At 37.8% G+C, this 20,736-nt stretch overlaps 1 protein-coding gene across 2 annotated transcripts in view; it reads left to right on the top strand.

The window, feature by feature from the left end:
* The window catches only part of PPM1A (protein phosphatase, Mg2+/Mn2+ dependent 1A), a 34,637-nt gene extending 18,848 nt beyond the window's left edge, over positions 1–15,789 (top strand). The window contains exons 4-6 of one of the 2 annotated variants that reach the window (XM_036384529.2): positions 2,940–3,048; positions 5,735–5,792; positions 8,124–15,789. In XM_036384529.2, coding sequence (XP_036240422.1) covers positions 2,940–3,048; positions 5,735–5,792; positions 8,124–8,153 — 197 coding nt within the window. In that variant the 3' untranslated portion in view covers positions 8,154–15,789. Of the gene's footprint in view, positions 1–2,939; positions 3,049–5,734; positions 5,793–8,051 lie in introns of both variants that reach the window. The other variant, XM_036384528.2, reaches the window with a different exon arrangement.
* Positions 15,790–20,736: the final 4,947 nt, after the last annotated feature.

Raw genomic sequence — 20,736 nt, 5'->3', positions numbered from 1 at the left:
TTAATTAATGTGCCATTGCATTTTTTCTGAAGTAAGTGGATAATGCCTTATTGACTAGTGAGGTAGGACTACTACAGCATCTGAAACTTTATACACTACAGTGAATAATCTTGCTCTTATCTTAGGATACTATAAGAGTGGCAGTGCTTAACTTTAAAAGCCTGATTTTTGGCTGAAGGAACTAAAAAATATAAAGAGTACTTTTAGAATCATCTTAGTAATCTGTAATATCAATTTAAACTTAAAATTCATTAAGATGGAAACTTGGTTAAAATGCATATTACATATTTTTATGAACTTCAGTACTCACTGAAGTCCAACAGGTAATGAGAGTTGATCCTTTCGAATGTGCTTTTTTTTTCTGGTTGTATTTTTATCCCCTCAGCCCAGAATACACCTTTATACTGTTAAAAACTAGTGCAAATTTTAAGACTGAATAGGATTTAATAATGATGGTCATCTTGAATAAGGAGAGATGATTCAGATTTTAAAAAATGTAGAAACTTTTCTACTTACCATGTCACTTAAGACTCTCCTGATGTGTTTGTGGTCCAGATTTGTAGCTGCAACAAATAATGGAAGAAGCAGCAAGTGTGGAGAAGCATCCTTGTGCCATTACTTGCAATAAATCAATGTTACTCCTAAAGTATCTTGTGAACTTCATGGTAGAAGTGATCAGTCATTCCAAAATGTGTTGCTATTATTTGCACTAATATGTGTTATCAATGTGTTGACTCTAAAAAGAAACTTGTCTAAGCTTTTTTTTTCTGTTCTCATTTTTTTTTTACATAAAACCATTCCGTAATAGATATTCCCTGCAATATTTATACCTATGTAGAGATAAATAATTCTAAGTTAGCTGTTATATGTTCCTTCCCTAATTTTCACATAAACAAAGTTCTGGCTTTTTCTTAAACTTTGTATGGAATTCCCATTTTTGAATCCTTTATTTTAGGGTTGTAAGTACATTTTTCCAGTACTTGATGCCATGAAAATGTATAGAAGGTTTAAAAGTAAATTAAAGACTGGGGGGAGGGTTAAAGGTGTATTGAAACAAGAAAATTCCAATAAATTAAACACAGCTAGCAGACCGACTCCATTTGTTGTGTCTTCAGTGTTCATTCAGTCTGTATCTATAGTTTTATCAAAATATAAATGTATTCATTTAGTGGAGACTGTATGTTAAATGTACTGCAGTTACAGGTTGTGAAACTGTGTAGTATAGGTCAACTATAAATTCCTTATTTTTGTACAGCAGAACTTTAGAACTAGCACAATGTAGCATATTCTAGATGTTCAAAATTGCACAATAAAGGAACTTGGCAAACCAAATCTGAGATCTTGGCTTCTTATTCAGATTTAAGATTCATAGATTATTTCTTTGCTAAATGTAAGATGGTAACATGAACTTTGGCTGTAGATTTTGAGGAAATGGCAAGTTTTTGAGGTGTCTCTGGTGTGCAGTGTCATGTATTTAAAATTTAAGTTTTGAAGTAAACAGCTTAAAGCTTTGTGCTGCAGAGTTTGATGCTGGTTCAGGACTAGGCAGTGTTTCCCCTATACCTTGCAAATAATTTACACAGCCTGACTGCAGAACAGAGCTGATGGTTTTTGTAAACACACACAGCCCTGAAAAACCATTACATACACAAAAAGTAATTCACAATTGTTTTTTAGGTTTTGTTTTGTTTTGACTAAAAAGGACTGGATACGTGTTGGTTTTAAAAGCTTTCAATGTGCCTTATCTCACAAATTATAAAATGGAAACTTGGTATGTTCTTCTGGAATTTAGGGCAAAATCTGAATGCTTAAGTATTTTTCAAAAGTGGTACTGATGAATTCCAACTACTTTCAAACTGTGTAAATGCTTTATTAGATGAAGAACAGTGTGCATGTACATACATGCATGTGTAGATGTGCACATATGTACACATTATTGTATGCATGTTGCAGTATTCACTTGAAGATGAAAAGCACCAGGTCTTAATAATTCACATGTTTTGCAACTTCTGAGAGCTCATGTTTACAGAGAAATGAATGAGATACATTTTAAAAAATGTTCTTGTTCTTTAAATTTCATAAAATGCCTGTTTAAGGAATGACTCTTCATACTTCTTCTGGTATGATCTTGAATGTCTTGAATTCAAATAAAACTGTGTGCTTTTGACTTGAGGAGAAAAGTGAAAAAAGCAAACACAAAAAAAAAGAAAAAAAAAAAAGAAAAAATGAAAAAAAGAAAGCCAAACCAACCAGGCCTAAGAATAAAGTTAAAGAATTAAAGTCTTGACAAATGTGGCTGTGGCTACAATACAGATTCTCTTCACCCAGAAGCTGGAGTGGATCAGCTTTAAGTTTCTGCCCTGAATTTAAATATCTCCTGAGTTGAGGATGAAACTGGCAATTAGATGTCCCTGGCTTTTAATTTATGTGTAATAGTCCTTAAAATTTGCATGTTACTGTAATGCAGTGAGGTACAAGTATTGGTTAATACACATACAGCCATGGGAATTACTTCTGACATGTCTAACCTTTTATTTCTTGAAAATACTATGTTTTCTGTGATGGCAATAATATTTTATCTTGTGTTGCAGTGATAAAGCTGATGTTAATATCTGCCCCATGCCTTGGGAGGATATTACATTTTCTGTCTAATGTATAGCAGGAAAGCCATTAAAGATTTTTTTCCCCACTGTTATTAGGTAGCTGTGTATTTCTAAAACCAAGTCAGCATGTGAACAGCAGTAAATCTGTGTCAAATCTGTTACAGATTTTTACATATGGAACCAAAGTTAACAATTACCATGTTGAGTACGGTCTGTCGCTTTAATTTTTAATTTTATTTTTAATGTTAAGCTGCCTTTTTTGATAAAACTGAGTGTTTCAATCTTTTGAAGTAAAATTTGGACTGCACTTACAAAAAAAGTACTTCTGATTCCCAGAGATCATAAAGAAGCAGGGTGAAGGAGTGCCAGACTTAGTCCACGTGATGCGTACGTTAGCAACTGAGAGCATCCCAAACCTCCCGCCGGGGGGGGAGCTGGCAAGCAAGTGAGTTCACATCCGTGTACATGTGGGGTTTGATTTGAATCACTTTGTGACTGCAAGGCCACTCTTAAAAAAGTTGGGGGGCACAGGGAGGGAGGAAGGGCACAGGACAAAAGGTGATGATCTGTTCTCCAGTTTTTATTACTCAGTTGTTCTGGATGAAAAGGACAAGCCTAAGAATGGAGTTGACTATGAATCATTGCGAAAATTAAATGTCAAACTGTAGTTTTTGGGAAGGAATGAGGAGTTTTTAAGGGTGGCCTGAGTGTCTGTTTTTTGTAATTAACTGGGGTTTCTGGGGGGATGTTACATTTGAACATGTGAAAATAATGCCCTGATTTTAATTACTTGGGTTGAAGTGTTATACACTTCAACAAGAAGCGATATGCATAAAATGTTTTGCTTGGCAGCTTTCTTTTCTTGTCTGTAGCCATGTTGTAATTGCTTAAAAATTTGCCTTTGTTCCTCTCTGCTTGTGACAAATCTGAAAGTGAGATAGAAATCTATTAAGAAAGAAAAGTGGGAAGTTAAATTTGTAGCTTTATATAGCTGACTTTGTCCTTGAAGGGTTCAGTGGTGATGCTCTGTGGTTTCTCAAATATTCAGTCTTTAAGGAAGCAATGTGCTCAGCTTGTTTGCACCCCAAACCAAGAGCTTTTTGATTCAAAAGATTCTTCATGGGCCTGTGCTGTGTTAAAAAGGATTGGGCACATATGATACAGAGTATATTTGACTTTTCAGAGCATGATTTTTGTATTGTTACACCAAAACATCAGGACTTTAGGCACGTAATTGAATAAATTATAAATTAATAAATTGAACAAATTATGAAGGGATAAATTGAACAAATTATAAAGTGATCATTGTAAAGATGGCTTCCAGAAAACAATATTGTTCCTATAGGAACTGTTTGACTAGGAGAAGAAGAGATGGCAATTTAAAGTATAATAGGATCTATTTAGGATGGGCTGCTGTACTGTTGAAGTATGAGTGAGTCAGTTACTCATAAAATGCAGCATACAAATTGATTTTTCTTCATCTCCTTTGGCTGGAAGTGGCATCATGGCTGTGAAGAAATGCTGAAGTGATGTGACTTCAGCAGGATTTTAGGTATCAGTGATGCTAGTTTGAATAGGGACTTGGAGAAATATTGATTTAATTGGATATTTATGTAACTTAAAGCACTGTTGCCAATTTGGAAGGAAAATAATGCTTTCCAAGAAACCTGCCTGTATTTAGAATCAAAGATACCTATATCTTGAAAGATATGGGAAACTTTCCAATCCATATGTGTAATGTACCTTGTGTGTAATTGCTTGATTTTATTGCTTTAAATCCAACCTCTTCTTTTGTGCCCTATAACCATTCACTATGATGTTTAAACGTGGTAGTTCCTGACTCTTCAGTGTTACAGGATGATTACAAAGCTTGTCATCTGCTTTTTTTCTTTCTTGCACTCCTTTGTGATTGCTCTGCATGCATTCATCAGCACTTTAAAGGTTGCTCTTTGAATTTTGCTTTGCACCACACTCTGCCACTTCATCTTACTTGGTTCTGCAGAAGGGGATCCAAAAGAAAGTTGCATTTAAAGTCCAATATGTAATTTCTGTTTTTTACTCCCCTCTTTCCTTCCTGTTCTCCCTTCAAAGTTTTTTCCTTATATACTAGGAAAGGCATAGGCAGCTTCTTCCTTCAGCCTCACATTCACTTGTGTTTTGGTTTTTTTGGGTTTTTTTATTACCTGTTTTCAAGGGGTTTTTAGACTCTCAGTTTTTCACCCTGTGTTAAAAGAAGTAAATAAAAATCATGTTGCTCATTTGCATGTTGATTGCAAATGTATTCATATTTCATCAATCTGTTTCTTACCGATTTTCTGTCACTATTAGAAAAGTCAAGAATTCCAGAGATGAAGGTTAATTTTAAGCTATCTTAAAAATGCTAAGCAAGGGCCTTTTTAAAAGGAGGTTACTAAAAAATGCTTGAATAAATGTTTTTATATTTTTTTACCAGACAAAATTTATCTCATTCTGAAGATACAATACACAAACCTGCAAATTTTTTTACATATATATATATATTTATTTATTATTTTTGGTATTGGTTTTGTTGGCTCCTTTGATAAAAAAATTGCAGGAGAGTATTGGCCATGTCATTGTAGAAGAATACTGTTCTAGATCTATTAGATCTATTTTTTTCATGTTTGCACATGGAAAGTGCATTTTTAGGACATAAAAAAATTACATTCTGAAGTACATTTCTGTTTGTGTTGTGTCCAGAAAATAACACAACTCTGTTCCCCTATGGAAGTAATACATAATACATGCCATACTACACTACTACAGCAGTGTTTTTTTGGCACAAATGACCAGGACATTCAGTGTCCATTGAGGTTTCTGCTGCCCTTTTTCAAAGGGAAGACCTGACTGTCAGGTTGTGCCCTTCTCCTGCTGAATTCCAAGGGATATTCAGCCTTGTTTGTCTTAAGCCTAAAGGTTTTAAAGGATTTTTTGAAAAATCCTTTTTTTAAAAAAAAAAAAAGTTTTAAAGTGCTAACTTGCAGTTAAAATGGTTCTGTGAATTTAGAATCTTCTAAAGTTTGCATTTAAATTAAAATTGGAAATGTAACTTGGAAAAAAAAAGAAAAACACAGCCTTAAAATCCTGTGGGTTTTTTGTTTTCTTTGCTCTAGACGGAGTGTGATTGAAGCTGTGTATAACAGACTGAACCCCTACAGGAATGATGATGCTGTAAGTATCTTTTCTCTTACATTCTCTTTCTCCCCACCCCAATTATTTGAGCTGTTTTGTAAAGAAAGATATTGCAGATTCCTGTTAAAGACCCTTTCCCCCAAGAAAGGATTAACACTGTTGTGCTTTTTGGACTGTGTTTTGTAATTGTTTTCTGCTGCTTTCTGCTCATCATCATCTCAAAACTCCAGTAGGGTTGATTCATTTGTCCTCTGGCATTTCATTATTTCAGTCCTGCTTGGGTTTCCAAGTGTTGCCAAATGGTGGAAAGAGTCATGGGGGGACCTTTTTTCCCCCTTCTTTATAGGACACATTTTTTCCTAAATATCAAGAAGAAAAATGCTATATCTAAAGGTTAAATGGATGTGTTAAGAATATATTAGTTTACCAAATGGACTGTGTAAACACTTTTATTCTTAAGCATAGAGCATCTTACAGCAAGCAAACACTTTGGGTTCTTACATGTCAGTGCTGAGAGAGACATAAATCCACTGTCAGGATGGGGGGAAGATAAACCAAACAGTGAACATGAGCATGATTCCAGTGGCAGTTTGATCAGCACAAACAACATTCTGTCACTGAAAATACAATATCTCACATAGCAGTTAAACTGATCCTTTAACTATCAGCAGAAATTTCTTCCATGCTTGGATGTGACAGAAGTGAAACGCAGCCAGACATGAAGATTGTGCGTTGGCCTTACAACTGTGCACTAGTTTTATTTGGCAGCCTTCATTCTATTTTTAGCATTAAAATTCCTAAATTGGGGCTGAAAGAGGATGCTTTACCTTCAAAATACATTCTGTAGTATGTTGCTGTTCTACAAATGCACAGTACACAAACTTTGTGATCTTGTTGGCAACTGGGATACAGAAATTTGCATATGGAATAGTTGGCAAGCAGCTCTTGCATTTTTACTCATGCTGCTTTTATTCTTCATTCTTGAAACAACCATTTTACTCTTTCATGTAATTGCTCTCCTTTGCTACTTCTGGTCTTGAAGGAAAAGCTGGAGGTGGTACTTTTGCAAAGGGCAATTTCAGTTTGTGTTTTTTTAACTACACCCCCGTGCCAACTGTTCCTCTCTGGTTTGCAATGGATTCTGTGTGCAAGATTGAATGAAGGGTGCAGAACTTCAGTGCTAAGAAATTATCATGTGTGCATTGCTAGAGACTTAATTAGCCTCTCTCCTCTCCAAGGAGTCACTAAGGCAGTGTTTTTGAAGAGAAGTAATATTTCTACCTCCTGCAGCCTCAGTAATGATGGGGAGGTGTAGCTGTGGAAGCACCAGGATGAACTGTTGTAAAAGCCTATCCTGCCCCTTAATTGCTTAGGGAAAAGGAGGAGGTGTTGCTGAAACCCAAAGGTGGTGCACAGGAGCAGTTTGCTCTGACTCCTGTGCTGCTGATTCAGCTGCAGAGCTGTGGCCCCACTTGCTCTTGGTTAACCTGTGAGCCCACCTGATGAGGTGGAGAAAGCTGAATACAGAGCAGTCTAAGCAAGGGAAAAGGGAACAGGCCTGACACAAAGTCAAATGGATTAAAAAACACTTGGTAAAATTAAATACTGGTTAAACCAGGATTTGGTTAAACATTTGTCAGGCTTGTGGTAGTTATACAAAATCTGCTGTTGCCTGTGGGCCTAAATGGAATGAATTTTTGGGACACTCAGGTATTGGATAGATTGAAATACCGAGTGGTGTGACCGTACAATTATGATTTGGAGCACAGCATGTTTCTACTTTCAATATTTTTATTTTTGTTACATACATTTCTTTTTTTCCCCTTGCAGTTTTATTACCATCCAAAATTACAATTTCCTTCAGTTGCCTAAACTACACTTCTGTAACCTTAAATTAAGAGTGTTAAAATAGCTCTGAGTTATAACAGGGTGTCAGTTGATGTCTGTATCTTCCCCTGCAACGAGGGAGGGCTGAGAAGACAAAAGATGATAATGGTGATACCACATGACATGAGCACATCCTGCTCTTTTCTCACACCTGTGAGATGAGAGTATCCATTTTGTATTACTTCTAACTACTCAAGAAATAGCTTGAAAGGCTCTGGAAATGCTTTTGAGTAACATGCCCAGGATCTTATTTTCAGGATTGATGAAACACTTGGTCATATTTTGAAATTTCTTGATTCTAATGTTTTTGTTAATTAAGAATATGTGGGGTTTAGATCCTTTATAAAAGCTGTTTCTGAAAGGGGAGAGAAAAGAGACTCCTGAAATGATTTAAGTCTTTACCCTTTTCAGTCTGGATTATCCAGAAACGGCCGCAAGGATGGGCACTCCAGACTTTAAAGGGTTCCTTCTTTTTTCTTTAAGGATTCTGCCTCAACTGATGATATGTGGTAAAACTGCTCATCTAGCTGTGGAGTTCACCTTTCATCCTGCAAACGAAAGTGCAGCCCAACCTCAGTGGCCCTTCTTAACATCCATCCTCAACCTTAATTAAAGAAGGGAATATGATGTGTTGGTGAGAGTGACTACAGCAGTACAACATCTAGCCCAGGAACTGATCTTTTTTTTGTAAAACAGACTTCTGTAAACGTGATTTCAAACCATAAATTCATGTTGTAAATCAGACTCCAGCGATTTATGTTGTATGATTTTGTTTTTGTAAAGTGCAATTGTCTTTGTACAAATGCTCATATTTAATTATGAACCGCTTTAAATCACTATAAAGGTTAGAAGAAATGTTTTGGCTTGTGTGATGCAACAATATATACCCCTTTTAAAAATCATGTTGTGGTTTTGGATTGCAAGGAGCAGCAGCCTAGCCAGCTAGGTGCTCAAGAGGTGCACAAAACTGTTAAAGAGAACTTTTTTGGTTTATATGAAAGCTGCACTCATGGGCAACCTACCAGAAATTACAGTGTGTGAATTTCGCTTGGCAATGGAAAAATAACTTAGGAGTAGTGCACATTCTTCAACAAACATACATCATTTTCTTGGATGCACTCCTGCTCTCACGTTGAGTCGAAGGGATTTGTGATTTGGAGTTCAGTGGTAGTTAAATCATGCCCTGTTAACAGTATCCTGTTCATACATGTACCAATCTTGGAATTAGAGCACCTTGGTTCTTTGCACCTCTTTTTTCATTAACCCTTACCTGAAACTACTAATCACTGAGCACGAAGACAACTTTCTACATAAAGAAGGAGTCTGCAGCATTTTTACAATCCTGATTGGCTGGGTCTGCTGCTGTTCCAAGAAAAATACTCTTGAATTCCATTTTATCAATAAAGCTTGATTTAACAAACAAGACATTTACCCATAAATGTGTAATTCCTTCTTTTCCTGCCTTTTAAAATGTCAGTGCCATTTTAAATGATATTTTACTTGTGGAAGAATATTTTTCTTAATTGGTAGCCCATTTTTAAAATGGGAAGGATTTTGATTATTGCCCAAGACATAGCCATATGCTAGAGGATGATGTGGGATTAATCTGTTACCCTATTTTTTACAAATGTGGATTTTTTCAGGCTTTTTGGTGGTTTTTTTTTCCCCCTCCCTACTGAAGATGTGCATTGGTTTGAATTTGCCTACTGTTTGATAAAAATACATTTGTCAAAGCCTGACAATCTTTAACATTTTATGGTGTGTGTTTTTAATTGACCCACTTACTTAGAATGAGAGACTAGTGGTTAAACAGTACTTGTGATTTGAGGTATAGCATGTTGACAATATTTAACTGTTTGTTGTTTAAAATTCTAATTTAAAATTTTATAAGATAATAAACTAATTTGATTTAAGCTTAGCTTTCTCCCATTGAGCATACGAAAATTAAGTTTTCAAGTCAGTCGTGTTTGCAAAACTGCTGTTTTGTGCACCTTGTATTGTCTTTTTGGTTGAGAATATTGTATTTAATATGTAGTTTACTCATTTAGTAGGCAGATTCCTCAAAAGGAAAATCAGTAAAACAAGTAGATTGTAACATTTACTGCAGTTAAACAGAATCAGAACTTGGTGTATAATTACTTTTTGATAGGAAAATGTAGTACAATGCATTTTGCTATATTTGTCTTTCCCTAACTTTGACATATACATATTTGTATATATAGCCTTAAAACTAATGCAGAGTTAGGGAACACTGAACAGTGAAAAAGTAACTTATAGTGTCTTGGAACTAAGTATAGTATATACCAGCAAACTTTTCTTTTATCCCTCTTGTCTATGTGGGGTGCTTAAACGTAACTTCATTGTATTCAGTTTGTAATCTGTTCAAGCATGAATGAAGAAAACATAAGCACTATTTGTATTTATAAATTTATAGCAATTTTTGCTTAAAGAACCAGTTCCTTACCTACCTATGAATAAATGCTTAAAATGTCTAATTTTGTTGTAGAGTGCAAAACTATAATGATGTTAAGTTATAGCTTCACAGGCACCTAATTAACGAGCATATTTAATAATACATGGCGTATTAGTGCGAAAAGCTCAACTTCATTTAGGACTAGGCAGATAAAGTTCTGTCCTTTTTTTTCATAGAGACTAAAGTTTAGTTTTGGAAACTGCAAAACCTTGAACTGGACTGTGGAACCTTTGAGTTTTAAACTTTAACAATCGGAAGCAAAACTGTGGTGTGAAAAGCCATACTTCAAACCATAATCACTTAAACTGTCTCAGTGACAAAGGAGATTTTTTGAAGCCTCTTCTGACGAGGTCTCCTGAAGGTTAGAAAGAAAATAATTCTGCTGTTGCTACAGGTGATGTGAGTAGGTTTGAGGGTAGTGGCAGAAAGGCTGTTTCAGGCCTTTCTCTCTCTTGCCTACGTTCAGCAGCGTTTTGATGAGCTCAGAGCACTGAATTGTGATGTATGCATAAACACTGCCATTTTAGATACAGACTTTGACTACAGAATAAACCAGTTAAGTATATAAAGCATCCTAGAGAAGAGGCAAGCTGTACTTTTTTCACTGCTCTGAAAAGAAAAAAGGCACTTTTGCACCTTTGTGCATCTCCTTCTTGCACCAGAAACTTTTTTTTTAAATGCTAAAAACATTAGCACCTCAGGGGCAAGGCAGCAATTTTTATTTTGAAATATTGTGTGCTATTTCTTTCCCTCTTGGAAAAAGATTCATGTGTGACAAAAATGAAAATTGTGTGATGTTAACCAGATGTATTTTTAAATACATGTTCAAATAGGATGGTCCCGATTTGCTTGTTTTTAAAAGGAAATGACATTTGTAAAGCTACTTTGCTTCGTATGCCATGCAACTTTGTTTTCCTTCTACATTTGACAGCTTCACTGGCTACAGTTTCTGTGAGTTTTGTTATAGTCAGATTAAATGTTTGGCTGATCGTTCTGGGAGAATACCTGTAACTGCTTTATAGACAACTGTTCCAAACAATTCTCGCTAATTCAGCATCAAAAAAAAAGTTCAAGACAGAAGCTTCTAAAATGTGCTTTAAACCAATGTTGGATGAACTAAATGGAGTGACATTAAGTAGGATCCTAGGTTTGCAAGGCTTTGTAAATCCTTTGTATCCGTAGAGACCCCAGTACTCTGCTGGGGCAGGAGCAGAGCCTGAGCCTTTCAGCTGGGCTTGCTCTCACTGGCCCAGGAGCAGCAGCACCACCACCTTGAGGCACAGCCATCACTCAGTTAAACTTGGAGCTGGAGTCAGAATTGGAGAGAGGAGTTTCATCAGCTTGTGGTTAAACTGCTCTGAGCTGCGGCAGGCGTAGGTTGTGTCAGCGAGGTGCCTGGTGAATACTGAGCAGCAGATGAGTCATGGGAGCACTTACCTTGGGAGTTCCTGCAGGTGCCAAAGCTGATCTTTTCAACATTTACTTGTAGCAAACTGACTTCAATGTCCATTACATTATTTATTGCAAAGCTGGTGCTGTCACTATATAGGTTCGTGTCTGAGCCATTTTGCTCAGTTCAGGAGTTGGAAGCTTAAGATGATTTAACAAAATTAGGGATCAGTTTTCACTTCAGTTGATTCCCTGATAAGAATCCCACCTTAATTTTATACAATGGGACAGGAGACACTTCCTATTGCATTCCATTTTTAGTAGTTTATGGTCTAAGGATGTAGTTTCATGATCTTAGGCCAAGACTAAACCATTGCTCCTAGTTTGCCCCTACTGCCTTTTTTTTGTGCCAGTGATTGTCCTTAAGTGGGTGTGCAGTTAGGAGAAAAAAAAAAAAAAAACAACTGTCCTTTGAGCTGGGTAAATTGATAATCCAGCTGTAGGGTGCTGGTGCTGGGGAAAAATGGAGAGTGGGGAGCCAGGACTGAGAGCAAAGGAATGCTTGCCCCACCCCTCCTGCCACAGTTTGGGAAACCACACCCAGATAAATGATGGCCTGTGTAGGGAGCATCACAGCCTTTGCAGATCTTTCCCCACTTAAAACAAACATTTTACTTTGATAAATGTTTCTTTTCTTTAAACTGGAACCATCAAATTTCAGTCTCAGTGTCTTGTGTGTGAGTTCTGTGCTGACAACCTTCCTCTGTGTTCACATTCTCTGGAAGTTTGGAGCTCTGTCCTGTGGGAGACAGCATGGCTGCCACAATTATGTTAATGATATGGTTGTTACAGCTTACCTTAGTCCAATGTACATCAGGATTTCATCATGGCAAGATGTTCACCTCCATCTCTGCCTGCACCTTCTTGAGCTGCTTTTGTGCACAAAGGACTTGGTGTGTTTCAGTTCCTTGGTATTTAAACTTGGCCATGTCTGAAAGGGGCTAACCTTTAGGGAAGCCAGTGCCCTTTTCCTCATCCTTTGGCAAATACAGTATTTGATACAAACCTGATGTACCTTGCATAGGCTCAGAGACAGCAAAACTGTAGAGCTACAGGGCTGTACCTGACATTCTTGTGTAGAAAATGAATTGTTACTTGGTGCCAAGCTTTACCAGCTATGAAAATGATGTCTCTTAGATAATGAGTGTGGTTCCTTGTTACTACCACTACCTGTGTCTGAGGTGATCATAGCTGAGCCTTTATGGGCCAGTTCAGGGTGTAAACTCTCCATCTGGCTGGAGAGGTTTTTTGACTCTCTAACTGGTGAAAAGAGGCTCAAGATGTGAATTTCCAGGATGCTGTAGCACCAAAAAATGAATGTGATTCCTTCTATAGAGGCTGTAAGAAAGAAGCAGAATTTAAAAGTATCACTCTGTGGCTAAATAATTTTGACTGACCTGTCTGAAATACTGATCAGAGACTCCAATCTTTTGTGAGCTTTTTCTCTGGAGTGCTTGCACAGTCTGCAGTTTTCTGCAGACCCAGGTGTGCACATCTGAAGCACTCTGTGGCCTTATTTTGCTTAATAACATTGCTTTATATATGAGGTAGCAGCCGCCTGGGCTGTGGCACGTGTTCTCAGGAGGTCAGGAAGCTGTAGGAAAACTTGAAGCCTCTCTTTAGCATCATGGACCACTAAATGCATTTAAGTAGAAAAAAAAAATAGACATGTTAAAAGTGGAGTTTACATTGTCTCCCATTGACAATTTGTTTCTAGAGAAATGACAACTACTTCTAACATTTACTTAATATGTGAAAAAAATGTCTGCAGCTTTAATCTCCTGATTGTGTCAGAGTTGTTGACTTGTAGTCACTTAGGCTTTGTGCATATTCCTAATTTTCTCTGTGTTTTGTTTGATGGGTTTTTTTGAGTAGCAGTAATACAGATCTTTCTTTTCCCCATCTCTTGTACACATTCTTCTAAAGTCTTTGCTTCCAGGCTAAGGGAACAGGAGTGATATTGATGTCTTAGGAAAGGGTTTTGGGAGAGGCTTGCTCTAAATGCAATGATCACAAAACTCTCCAACTTTTGCACCACAAAAGTTGGGAAAGTGGGCTTAACTTAACAAATGCCTTTTATAGAACCAAGAAAATCTGAAAGTGTCAAAACTTGGGTAGAAGTGAGATGACAGGTCAGATTTCTAGAGTGGTTTATGCATAGCCAGATTTTTACATATAACTTGAACTGATTCCTGCCCAAGTACTTTTTAAAATATCACTAGGCACCTCCTTTCTTATTTTTACTTTTTTATCCAAAATAAGAAGAATAAAACCAATGATCCTCACTACTGTGTGACCAGCCATTTGTCTGAGGGGTGGATGCTGTGTCAGGCCTGTACCATTTTCCTCCAGGAGCACAACATCAGCACTTCTCAGCTTGCTCAGTAACATTGAGGCAAAGCTGAAATTCCCTTTTTTTCCATGAAGTGTTGGCTCTGAAGAGCTTGCTGGGAATGTGGGGTTTTTCCAGGTGGACAGGACTCCCCATGTGTGTTGTGAGGAGGCCTCTGGATTTGAAGGAGCTGCCATTGTTATTTATTTTGATAAATACCTTTAGGAATAATGAGAAAACAAACTGCAGGTCCTCAAACAATCAATACTTTTATTCTATTGATGCCTGTAGAGCAAGGTCCAGAGTTTCAATTCAGCTGTTACTGAATTCCAGCCAGTCTGAGCAGTGCAAATACTGGGTACCCAATTTCATTTTCTCTGTTGGGATTTCAGGCTGGAATACAATATTTCTGTTCACACTGCAGGGGAAAATTAGAGTCAGATAGGCTTGGGAAAATCAGGCATAAACTTTAATTCACATCCTCCTGACATTGGTGGAGTTTTTGCTCACAACATACAAATTCTGCACGTGTTGTTGGAGCCTTAACTATCCCACTTCTCTTGGAATGAAAACCAAATGTAATCTTTATTCAGTTTGGGATTTGAAAAAGCTTTCAAAGCCAAAGGGAAGACAGTGGTAATGTTAAAGCAAAATGTTTGGTTAATCTGAGATAATTTCTTAATTCTTTAAATGTCTAAGATTTTTTTTGCTTTTAAAACCTCAGAAGAGCACAGTTTAAGAGTTTTGATCATTGATGCAGTGCTTTTAGCTGCAAATAAATGAAATCCAAAATTAGGTATCCAGGATGGAAAGACAATGAAACCTTGAAAATGTAGGAATAAATGTGCTGAATTTACATAGAATTACATCCATGTCCAGTGATGGACTCCTGAGAGGTTGGAACTAGATCATCTTTTAGGCTCTTCCAACCCAGCCATTCTATGGACCATTCTGTAAAAAGATCTTTGACAATGTTTATAGGAGAACGTTTTATTCTTGCTGAGTGATGCCAGACTGAGAAGGCTGCTGCAATTTGGAATTTCCAGCCCCTTAAATTGGAAACTGGGCATTGCACAGCAGAGTCCCCAGTGCTGGGATGCTGTTACCCCACGTTCCATGGGTTAATGGCCTGCAGCCCATGGGAGTTGGGGTTTCCCAGCCTGGTTTTGCTGATGACCTTGGGCACCAAGAGTTAAATTGTATTTATTAACCACATCTAACTCTTCGGTGCCAGGAATCCACTTTTTGGAGTAAGTGCTGAATTATGCAAATGTTCTTGGCAAATGGTGCTGGGTATTTCACTGCTTGGAAAACTCAATTACTGGTGACCAAGAGTTGATAGGAGACAAAAGCTGAGGTTCTCCCAGCCAGGGAGTGCTGCATATCTGAAAAGTGTGAGCTTTGACTTCCAGGACCAGCTGTTTGATAAATCTTTATAAGCAGAGATTTTGGGTTCTAGCATCTGTCTTGTTCCTAAGACCACGTACAAACATGCTGAATTAGAGAGTTTTCACCTGTCTTCTCACAGAATTGACTCCACACCATAAGAGTCTCGTTTGTAGTGACATGCTGTGCCTGTCTTTTTAGAAAATCATGACCTCTTTATATCTATTTTGTGGAAAGTGTAACTTTTTTCATTGATGACCTGTATAAATGTGTGTTACGAATGGAGAGATTTAAGCTTGAAAAGCATGTTTGCAGATTACACAGCTTCATTATGGAATTTATAAATTTAACAGAGTAATATACAAGAGCATAACTATTTTCCTTAAGTAGAATGTATAACAATATATAATAAATTATTCTCCACGTAGTTCACCCACTATTTACAGTTTTACACAATTCAAACTGTGTGTTTACAGAAAGTTCAATAAATGTATATTTTGTACTATGTACAGATTCCTGGTCCCAAAGAAAATGTGTGAACTTAGTTTCTAACTTAACTTTTGAGATTGTACTTTTTTTTTTCTTTTTTTTTTTTTTCCTTTATTTTTCTTTTTTTGGTTTGGAATCAGTTGAACAAACTGCGTTACGCCTGTCGATGGTGGAGGCTTGCATTGGAGTAAAACGGGAATTGGAAATATTTCTAATCTACAAAAGTGATTCCACTAAATAAAACAGGCAATTACATCGTGTGTGTGTATTTGAGTGCTACACAAACCATCCTCACATCTCTCTTATTGTCCCTGATTTACAAACTTTCCAGGCCTCCTTCAGTTTTCTGGCTCAAGGGAGTTAGATTAAAATGAAATACTGAGGGCTTATCGTGATCACTTTTTAGTTACAATTATTAAACTCCCTCCTTTTTGCTGTTTTTTCCCTTTCATGTTGAAATTCCAAGATAAAGCTGCATGTGCTTGGCTCTAGCCCCAGCATTCCCCAGAGCTGCCTGGTCTGGGGCTTCCAAGAGAACTAGAGATGGATTAGGATGCCCAACTTCTGGAATACTTCATCACACAGGAGCAAAATACATTTGTATCTTTTGCCCTGATTTGGATTCAGTACTGTAAAAAAAAAGCTAGACCTTTGTAATATAATTTCTAAGAATTTAAGGATGCTAAAGGCTAAAATAAACATGGTTTTAGCCTTTATGATTTGAAGGAATAATGAGCCTGGGTGTAACCAGCTCACATTTGTCATCTGTGGAAATCTTTATAGACAGAACTGGAAGGATTCTGACATGGATTAAATGAATTAAATCTGGGGAGGGGGCAGGAGGGGATTCTGCTGTCACCTGAGACCTGGAGCAAACTTGTCTATTAAAGGAACTTAAAGATTCAGCCCCATCCCTTTAAGGATTAAAACTCAGAGCCACTGAATTGTCTTGCAAAAGAAAAGAGTATTTTCTGTGGATTAAAAAAAATGGAATTGCTATGATAAGATTGACTATTAGCCTTGGTTCACATGAATGGAGCAGACATGGGAGACAAAATATATCCCTGTGTTTTCCAGCTCAGAGTGTATAAAAGGACTGGTTTATCCTATCTAACTGAAAGTATGCATTTTAATGTATTTTTCCTCAAAGCCAAAGAATAATATACCTCTGAATGGCATTGTTGGTTTGTTTAAATGGGTTTTTTTAATCCTTACATGTAATAATAAATTTGACTGCCATCCAAGCTGTTTAGATAGGAATATTAGGCCAACTGCAGATGTTCATTGTGGCTGAATTTCATGAGGCTGCATTTATGTGAGCTAATTTAAAAGAGGCAGAACCCTGAAGCCTGGTTAAGTCATTTCACTCAGTTTTAGTCTTCAGCAATTTTTACTCTAACAACTTCTGAAGGAACAGAGGAGAATTTGGCAAAAAATAGAAAGATCTTAAATTTACTGAAGGTTTGACTCAATCTCAGAGTCTTTTCCAGCCTTCATGATTCTGTGATAGAAATAACTAAGACAATTATCCCTGCAAATACACATACCCAGGAGAGGCTCTGGGACATGTTCTTGGGTGAACATGGTGCTTGGCTCTCATTTGTGAGCTTGCAGGGCTGGATATAATATCTATTATATAATATATAACATATATAATAATATATATATAATATATGTAATATAATGAGACTTCCTATACTGATGAAGTTAATTTGTACATACCAATTTTAGTGCAAACTTTCCTGTGTTTTTACTGGAAGTGGGAGAGTTTAAAATTATCTGCAGCCCTTCAAAGGTCCTACTTAGCCCCAGCTGTGGGAGAGATTTATTCTCTTTTCCCAATTAGCAGCTTTTTCTGGGGTATGTGCTCTACTTGAAGAAAATGCTTACTACAGGTTTTTAATCCTATTAAACAGGACTGAAAACTCTGTGTCCTACAACTTAGACTTGTCTGGAATGAAGGGTTTGCTGAACAGACATTTGAAACAGGGAGTTTATTTGAACAGTAGAGCAGATATGAAGAAAATACAATTAACTCTGTGTTTTCTTGTCTTTACCTCTGCTCCTTAGCAATAGAAGTGTTTGTGACACTGTGTCACAAGTGTCCTGCTGATCTCTTTAGCAGGTATCACCTTGCTGGAGCTGCACCATGGCTCTTCCCTCTTACTCTGAGCAGAGCACCAGAGTTTGTTCTGGCTCGTGAGCACCAAGTGGAACTCAGTGAGAACACTCACCTTCCTCTGAAATTTGACTCCTCTCCCATACTATAAGAAGGTAGCAAGACAATTCAGGGTATATTACAAGCATGCAATAAAACTTTTTTTAAAGGCTTTAAAGGAAACAAAACATTTTCTGGTCTGTTTTGAAAACAACCTGTGGAGTTTCTGGGCCAAGAGGAATAGGATTATTTGAACAAGCCTATCCTCCAAGTCTGTTAAGCTGTGGGTTGGTTTTTTTTCCCTGCATTTCCCTCTTATCCAAATTACCTTTTCCGAAATGCCAGAAGCCTTTTGAAGTATTATTTTAGAAGAGTAATTTATTCTTCTGGTGATCATCCCTGTCAGGGCTACAGGAGGAGTCTTTACCTGAAGAATATGAAGTGACACCGTCAGCTTAAATCAGTCTTAATCCTGAGAATGTTTTAGCTCATGTTGTAAGTATCTGGAAGTGTGCACTTCAGAGTGGTTTTTGGATCTTTGTATTTGCAGTTGTTACAAAGTTGGTGTTTTTTTTCATTTCTGGGATTTTAATGCTCACCTACAGCTGTCTTAGCAAACTATATGTAACTGGAATAGGAGAGCAAGTGAAGTCACCCCCCCAGCTGGTTGTTGTTAACTCCCAGTAAAGAGCTGGACACTGGTCAGATGTCAAGAATCAGTTCCAGGGAGAAAATAAAAGCAAAGCAGAAGGCTGATTTAGAAGGCTTTTAGTGATAGTAATATCAATGAAATGTGCAGCATGAATTAAAATAATGTAAATATTTAATTGCAAAAATATATTAACTTAATGCTTTTACACTCTTAAAGCTCATGGGAATTTCAGTGTGAAAACTTTATTGTTCTGGAAGGAAATATTGATAGGTGCCAGCCCAAGGGGCTCTGTTTCAGATATTAGGCTGAGGTTCTCAGTTTGCCTGCACCCAAAAACCTCAGCATGGGCATGGGTTCAGTGCCACAATAAACCTGCCCCAGGCCACAGCCCAGCTTTTATTGTCAAATAGCCAATACTGAGCTTTCATATTGGCACTTGATAAGGAGTGTACTCACCTTATCACCTGGTTTCTAGATAGACTGTAGCCTTTAGCCTGATTTTTATATTCCCTTTACCCAGGGATCAGCTGGGTCTTGTCCTGTGCCTGCCTCTTGCCCTGCATGCAGTGAAGCACCTTCCCCCTGCCACCTCTCCTGTGCACCTGATCCCTTTGATTCTTCTCCCTTGTCCATCTCTTTATGGCCTGAAGCTGCCAGACTATTCTGTAAAAGGCTGAAAGTCCCCTCAGTGTTGGGAACTTTGTTCCCTCTTGCATCTTCTCTGCATTTTCTAGGAATAGAAATAGTTCTAGGAATAGTATCTGTGGTGGTGTTTGCAGGGGTCCCAGGATGAGGGAAGAGATGAGAATCTTGACTCCATGTTTCAGAAGGCTGATTTATTATTTTATGATATATATTATATTAAAAGAAAATGATATATTAAAACTATACTAAAAGAATAGAAGAAAGGATTTCATCAGAAGGCTAGCAAGGAATAGAAAGAATGGAATGATAATAAAATCTTGTGTCTGACCAAAGAGTCCGAGACAGCTGGACTGTAATTGGCCATTAATTAAAAACAACCACATGAGACCAATTAAAGATGCACCTGTTGCATTCCACAGCAGCAGATAATTATTGTTTACATTTAGTTTCTGAGGCCTCTCAGCTTCTCAGGAGAAAAAATCCTAACAAAAGGATTTTTCATAAAATATGTCAGTGACAAGTGTCATTCTCCATGGCCCTACCTGGCTGCACCCTCCCTCAGTAGCTGTGCAGAGTGGTGAGGTTCTCCTCTATTCTCTGCAGGCTGGACCCTCTCCCAGGCTTTGAGGCACTGCTAAAAAGCCAAAGTGAGTTTGCTGCAGGCAGGTAACTCACACAGCATGGTGTGAGCCCCCCTCCCAGCCCTTCTGGGCAGGCTGTGCCCATTGCCATGGCTGCATCCCTGCAGCATGTGCTGAGCATCCGTCCCCAGCTGGGGCCAGGCAGCTCCTCGCGTGCTCAGAGTAAAACCCTTCAGATGTTTGTGTGCCACAGAGCTCACAACTCATTTCCTCTGCTGCTTCTGCTGCTCTGGGGGATTTTCTGAGAGAAGAAAGAGAAACAACAGAAGACACAGTTGCACAGTCTGTGTTAGCTGACGCAAAAAAGATTAATGGAGCTGCTTCTGACCCTTTTTGATTTTTTTTTTTTTTTAATTTCAGTACTGGTTGACTTCAAAAGTTTTTTGCACAATTTCCTGGAAAATGTTTGTCTGGTGAACTGGTGCTGCTGTATCATGTTCTCAGTGTTTGAAGAGTGTGTGGTTTTAAGTGATGTAATCCCTGTGCTCCAGTTTACGAGTTCTGTGGAAGTAATGCTCTCCAACCCGATTCTCAGTTCATTGGATCATAGAATCATTTGCATTGGAAAAGATCTCTAAGATCACCAAGTCCAGCTGTTAACCCAGCCCTGCCAGGCCACCACTAACCCATGTCCCCAAGTGCCACATTCAGACATCTTTTAAACACCCCCAGTGTGGGTGACTCCATCACTTCCCTGTTCCAATGCTTGACAACCCTTCTGATGAAATTTTTCCCTAAAACCCAATCTAAATCTCACCTTGCACAACTCGAGGCCCTTTCCCCTTGTCCTGTCCCTTGTTCCCTGGGAGCAGAGCCTGAGCCCCACTTGGCTGCTCTACCCTCCTGGCAGGAGCTGTGCAGAGCCAGAAGG

This window comes from Molothrus ater, chromosome 6, assembly GCF_012460135.2.
Source record: "Molothrus ater isolate BHLD 08-10-18 breed brown headed cowbird chromosome 6, BPBGC_Mater_1.1, whole genome shotgun sequence".
Lineage (NCBI taxonomy): Eukaryota > Metazoa > Chordata > Aves > Passeriformes > Icteridae > Molothrus > Molothrus ater.
This window is presented reverse-complemented; position numbering and strand designations above follow the sequence as displayed.